Below are 6666 nucleotides of genomic sequence, written 5' to 3' on the forward strand. Positions count from 1 at the left end.
CCTGCTGGCTGGGTTAAGGCGAATGTGGATGAAGCTTGTAATTTATAGAGCAACGATGCTGTTGCGGGTGGCGTCCACCGAGATAGCTAGGGGATTGGTTGTTTGGCCTCACTAAAAGTTTGGGTAAATGTTCTGTTCTTATGGCTGAATTATGGGATGTTTTTACCATGCTCTATCATGTTTGACAGATGAATTTTCGTTGAATTGAACTTGAGTCTGATAATATAGAAATGGTTCGACTGCTTAACAATCGTTCCACCAGCCAAGGAAATTATTTGGTAGTAGAGGAAACGCTGGAGCTGCTGTCCCGAATTGGGAAGTGAGGACTAGCTTTGTCCGACGTGACTTAAATTAGATAGCGGATACGTTAGTAGCATTGTCTCGGGGATTGCCGATTGGTCTTTCGATGTTCAGGAAAAAGCAGTTTCATGTCCCATTTCCGATCCAAAATGAGAGTGAGACTAACCACGAAAGGAGTGAGTTTGGAAACTCCCATGCTATGCAGCGAGTGGATCCGAGTGGTTAAGATAGTTGAGGATTTTGTTTTGCTTCATATTTTATGGAGTTTGTTTGATTATGTTTGTCTTGGTGAGTTTTGCTCGTAGTTTATTGCTGTAAATGCTACTACGGTACTCTTTTCCTCCGACTAGGTATAAGGGGTTTTTAATGAGACCTATAAGTGCATCTCCCCTTTTATAAAAAAAATCATTTTTAACAAAATAAACATATACTATTTAAAAATATAAATAATTATTTAAACGAGTTAATATTTTTATAGTTTTTCTGTTTTTTTAATGGAATATTTTGTTTGAAACTGAACTATAATGAAAAAGAATAATTTTACATTTTAATTTTGAAAAAAATAACAATTTTTTTATTTGCATTACTAGTACATGGATTAAATTGATCTATTAGTAGTAAAATTATATAAAAAGGTAAAATTTTATTATTAATCTAGATAATATCTCTAAATTATGAATTTAATCATTTTAAGTCAGTATTTTTCAAATTTTAGTCATAATCTAAATTATAACTGTTAAACATGCTAAGTTAAATTATATTATTAGGGAAATTGTAGAATTAGTTCTTGTTCTTTCATTTTTTTCATTTGTAATTCATGTATTCATTTTTTTTCATTTGTAATTCATGTAATTTAGTCAAATATTCCTTACATCGTTTAAGTTAGGACTGAAATTTCAAAATTTAAAAAGTATATGAAACCCACGATTGAGAAAACTAGAGTATAGGAACTAAATCCTCAATTTGTGTACAATTAAGGGAATAAAAACAAAATTTAACCTGTAAAAGGGGGGGGGGGGGGAAAAAAAATACCCTGGTGGGAGTCCAACTTAACCCCAACTTCTCTGTCAGTTTCAGAAATTCCAGTAAAGAATTAACGTTAATACTCCAATTCCAAACCAACATTACCACACACACTGGGTTATTTCATTTCAGAGCTACCGGACAACAACCAAATAATGCGGAGAAAAATGGAGAATCCCTCTCTTCCTCGACTTCTACTTTCCTTCTTCACTCTATTAAGTACCTTCTTCCTTTGGTTTCTTCTCTGCTTTTAACTTCAATCTTCCATATCTTTATTGGGTTCTTCTTTTGTTTTTGGTTTTGTTTCCTTTGCGTTCTCAGGAGTGTTCAATCAAATATTGGGCGATGAAGGATTCTGTTCCGCTCCTTCCATATTGGACCAAGCTGATACTTACTCTAAACCTTTGTATTGGAAAGTCACTAACCCAACTCTCTCTCCTTCTCATCTTCAAGGATAGTTTATATTTTAGTTTCCACTGATCAATTTTGGATAGCTGAAAGACTACAAGTGATTCCAATTTTTTATTTTTGAAATCAAATTTGGTTTCTTTGCAGACTTACCCGGTTTCACTCGTAGTGTTTACAAACGGGACCATGCGTTAATAACGCCAGAAAGTCATGTTTTCAGTCCTCTGCCTGATTGGTATTCACAAATGTTAACATTCCAACTGTTTTTTATAAATGCTTTTGACTTTGTTAGCTTGCGTATTGATTTGATAGGGCAAATACACTGGGAGCATATTTAATCACACCGGCTATGGGTTCGCATTTCGTGATGTATCTGGCAAAAATGCAAGGTCTGGTCCTATTGGAATAGTCAATTCTAGTATAACTGAGTGTATGATTGGTTATAGTATTGTTTGTCCTTTTGCAGAAAACGCGAGGTCAGGGCTTCCCCCTGAAGGTGTAGAGAGGTATGGAATTTTGTTCTCTAGTTTTACTAGAAGTTCATATGACTCGGCTACAGCAATTAAGATGTCCATTTATGTTTTTGGCTTTGAGTTTTAATGCTCATTCAATGTTTTTTCTTAGGTTGATATTTGTGATTCAAGGTGCTGTCAATCTCACCAATTCATCTCGCATTAGCGACAAATTAATGGTAAACGATACTTTATTTATGTTTATTATCCAATATGTATTGATATTCAGTGGCGCTAATAAAATTATCAGCATCATCCACTTTACTTTGTTCAAGTAGAGGCATCATATTTCATCCCCATGATAGTGGCAATACCTTTCTCCAACAATAATTGAAAGGTTAACGGCTTATCTTCCTAGTTTTTATTTTAATTTGTAGCCCAGTGGCAGTAATAGCTTATCACTTGCATTAAAGAACCTTTCAAGTTTTTTGTACAATAATAAACAGATGTATGTCCATTTCAGGTTTTCTCGATACCAAAATTTTGGAAAAAGAAATAGGGGAGTGCATACATTGTTTAAAATATAAATCTTTATGTCATTCCTTCTGCCATACAGGTGGATTCATATGCTTATCTTCCTCCTAATTTTGAACATTCTCTGAAGTGTGATAGCTCTGCTACTCTTGTAGTATTTGAACGGAGGTACATAATCACACAATTTACCATCTTAACTAGTTTGCTTAAGTTTTCTATGTGGGTTGCGAACAGAGCCGTTTATGTTACTATGACTTTTTAAGATCTGTTAAACTTCTCTTATTAGTGTATTCTTACTCCAAGGCAACTAGTTAGGAATAATTACGTTTAGAAGGCCTATTAGGATGGTGTATTGTTTCTACATTCTTAGTTACTAATATCTAATTCTCTTGGTATGTGCTACTTGCCCTTATGTAGATATGCCTTTCTGGATAATCACATCACTGAGCAGATTGTCAGTTCAACAGATAAGCTGACACTTCTTGAAACTCCTGGTGAGGTAAAATGGGTTTCTGTCATCTTCTTTGCTACGCAGTGTTTTATTCTATCTTCCAGATTTGTATGTATGAAACAATACCATTTTTCCTACATGTAAAGCGTTTCAATTACATTGCATTATATTGATGATGAAAATGTTTATCAAGAAGTTTTTTCTTAAAAATATCTAAAAACAATGCCTATGCTGAACTTGTATTCATGATTTCTGAATTTGTTTATTATATGACCTTTCTTTACTTTACAGGTGTTTGAACTTAGGAAACTTCTTCCAGAATCAATGCCTTATGACTTCAATATCCATGTACGTTGTAGTTACTTCCCGAATTTCACTTCCTGTCTTTGTCTACCTGTGATTATTCTCCATGTTATTTGCTAATAAAAATATCCAAATTTTGTTTTGTTTGAGACTTTAAGACTGAAGAAGACATGCTAAACTAGGGGGGGGGGGAGGTTTAGTTTGCGTGTGCATCTTTGCTTTTGCTGGGAACTTTGGATGATAAAATTGGGATAAAAAACAATTTCATGTTGCCTAAAATATGAAAATTAATCTTCATGGTAATAAGGGATGCATGCTGCAAACCTTAATTGATAATTATGTATTTCCATTTCATTTTTGTGCTTCATACGTCTTTCCTTGGGCTAGCCTGCAATGGGTTGTCAAATCACTCAGTGATAGAATTTAAAAAGCATAATATCAAAAAATACCCCTAACATTTGATGAAATAGTTACTTTGGCCCATATTCTTTTTTGTGGGAGCACTTCATTTTGAGGCAAAAAAGGTCCCTCTATAGATGGAAATCTTTAGTTAACAAAGGGTTAATGCGTCAAAATAGGGGTCTTTTTATCCTAAAATGAAACATTGAGGGTCAAAATGTTCCAGTAAAAAAGAATAAGGACCAAGGTGACTATTCGGTCAAACATTAGGGGCGTTTTTTCTCTAAAATGAAGCGTTGAAGGCTAAAATGCTAAAAAAGAATAAGGATCAAAATGAGTATTTTAGTAAACATTGGGGGATAATTTTGGCATTATGCCAATTTAAAAATATATACGTGGAAAACCTTCCTATATTAGGTTTTCCAAGGTTAATAAAACCAAATATATTTGATGAAGCAAGTTCTGTCACAGTGTCACCATAAGGTGATGCAGTTTACACCGTTAATGCTAATTGTAAATTAATTAGGCTTGATTGCCAGTTGCTTACCAAGGGAGAAGGGTACTGGTTTCTGATTAGTTTTTTCCCATTCAGATTCCTGCTTTGGTTCGCCAATTGAAACTTGTTTCTGACTTAACAAAATCCTATTTTATTATTATTTCCATGCTTAATAAATGTAAAACTTAGATTCGTTTCCATTGTTTACTTGGGTATGATATGCTTTGCTAAGCCTTCTTGACTGAAATAAAGACCATAAATATCTTTTGTCTGTATAACTGATATTTTGACTTTCCTTTATTATAGATTATGGATTTTCAACCTGGAGAATTCCTTAATGTGAAGGTAAGCTTTTGTTTCTCTGATAATTGCTGATATTTTGTGTAGAATTGATCATAATAGAAGAGAAAAGGAAATATATTACCATAACTAAAAAGTAGAAGTAAAATGAAATTGACTAATACATTCATGTGTAGACTTTCAATTAGGCTAAAGTTTGCTAAATTCTTCTCATTGACTCGTTTTGAGAGGCTTAAACATGTGTTTTTTTCTAACCAGTCTGATCCAGGTGTGATTTGTATTACACTTCAATGACCATGAATATCCCAGTGCTCCCTATAGTTGACCATCTTTTGAGATGAGTTTTACTTTTCCTTTTTGCAGGAGGTCCATTATAATCAACATGGTTTGTTGCTTTTAGAGGGACAGGGCATTTATCGCCTGGGGGATAGCTGGTATGAGTGTTGGAATCTTGTTTAAGTATACTACAAATTGTGTGTACATTGCCTTTATTTTCCATGAGCCTTTTTGTGAATAATTTCTAGAAAGGAAACTGATAGTTCTGACTATCATCACGTTTACCAGCCATGCGTGGCTATCATGGAATATAAAATTTTATACAAAAGCTTTTGACATGCAGTTTCCATAGCTAGACATGGGGAGAACAAGAAAATTATCCTTTTAGTATTTTATTTTCTTTGCAAACAATTTTGTTTTCTGGCATGTCTTCTAGTTGATGTCATATGCCATCTTCCGTGGAATGTGCTTGCATAGACCATAGAGGACATGCTCTTACAAAGTAATAAAGTAACATACAAAAGCCATCCCGTGTTATCATTTTATTGTTCACACAAATATCTGCCAAAAAGGCCATTTTCATATTTTTCTTTCTACCGTTAACAGGTATCCAGTTCAGGCTGGTGATGTGATATGGATGGCTCCTTTTGTGCCTCAATGGTGAGAAAAACATAACCTCTGTAATTTTCTTGCTAGGATGTCAGAATGTTCTCTTCCTTTAGTTTCTACAGATTTGGCTATGATCTTGAAGACTAATACATTATGCTACCATTTCAGGTACGCTGCACTTGGAAAAACCCGGTCTCAATATTTGCTGTATAAAGATGTAAATAGGAATCCACTGTAGTTTCAAACAGCATGATATGTGCACTGGTAGAAACTTTGATGAGAAGGTTTAAATAACAACCGGCACACTTGCAGTGAATAAGAGTGGAAATTTGTGGTCTGTAAAAACAAAATTAACTGTAGTATTCATTTAATCCTCATGTATCCTGATTAGATAACCAACATCTGGAACATTGCTTGTGAATTTGTCATTCACTAATGACACTGCTGCAGTTTGTGAATCTACTATTGGAAAAAACAGAATTGGTTAAAAACAAGCTGGTATAGCCAAGAGCTAGGCATAATAGCGAAACATGAAAAATCAGGTGAACTTTAGAAGAAGCCGGAAGTTCCGATTCATAAGCAACTAGTTTGATTCGTCGTACAACTTTGTAGAGCTCGAAAAAATGGAGGTGAAAAACAATCTTGAAGGGTGTACTACCTGTTGAAGTGTGAAAACTGGTATTAAAGGAATATTTAGCTCAAGAAAGAAAATTACTCCATATTGTAGGTTGTTTATGAGCGAAGCAACTTAAGTAGTAGGCTAGTAAACGTAATGAACGGGTCGTGAATTGTTCGACGGAAAGTTTGTTTATGTTCATTTATTTATTAAACAGTTATGAATTTTATGTTCGTTTAATTAAATGAATGAACACGAATAAAGGGTTTGTTCGTGAATGTTCAATAATCCGTTCGTTTATGTTCATTTATTTATTTTCGTTCGTTTTATATAAGCTCAATCTCCAAACCCAATTAAAATATTACGACCTAATAAATTTTACTCTTAAACTCATTATTATTTTAAAATCTAATTAGTTTTAAACCCAAATAAAAAATACCTTAATTAATTAAAGAAATTATAAACCCTGAAATTATTTGGAAAGAAAAAACTCTTTTAA

General features: G+C 33.7%; 1 protein-coding gene across 1 annotated transcript; it reads left to right on the forward strand.

Moving 5' to 3' along the window:
• The first annotated feature begins 1451 nt into the window (after positions 1 to 1451).
• On the forward strand, positions 1452 to 5935 carry LOC120114237 ((S)-ureidoglycine aminohydrolase-like). The gene is made up of 13 exons (XM_039135203.1): positions 1452 to 1542; positions 1645 to 1776; positions 1879 to 1966; positions 2044 to 2120; positions 2198 to 2237; positions 2356 to 2422; positions 2800 to 2885; positions 3135 to 3216; positions 3460 to 3516; positions 4673 to 4711; positions 5030 to 5100; positions 5549 to 5602; positions 5720 to 5935. Exons 1-13 carry the CDS (start codon positions 1479 to 1481, stop codon positions 5787 to 5789), a joined length of 927 nt encoding a protein of 308 aa, XP_038991134.1. The 5' UTR covers positions 1452 to 1478; the 3' UTR covers positions 5790 to 5935.
• The last annotated feature ends 731 nt before the right edge of the window (positions 5936 to 6666 follow it).

This window comes from Hibiscus syriacus, unplaced genomic scaffold (genome assembly GCF_006381635.1).
Source record: "Hibiscus syriacus cultivar Baekdansim isolate YM2019G1 unplaced genomic scaffold, ASM638163v2 tig00110221_pilon, whole genome shotgun sequence".
In the NCBI taxonomy this organism is placed as follows: domain Eukaryota; kingdom Viridiplantae; phylum Streptophyta; class Magnoliopsida; order Malvales; family Malvaceae; genus Hibiscus; species Hibiscus syriacus.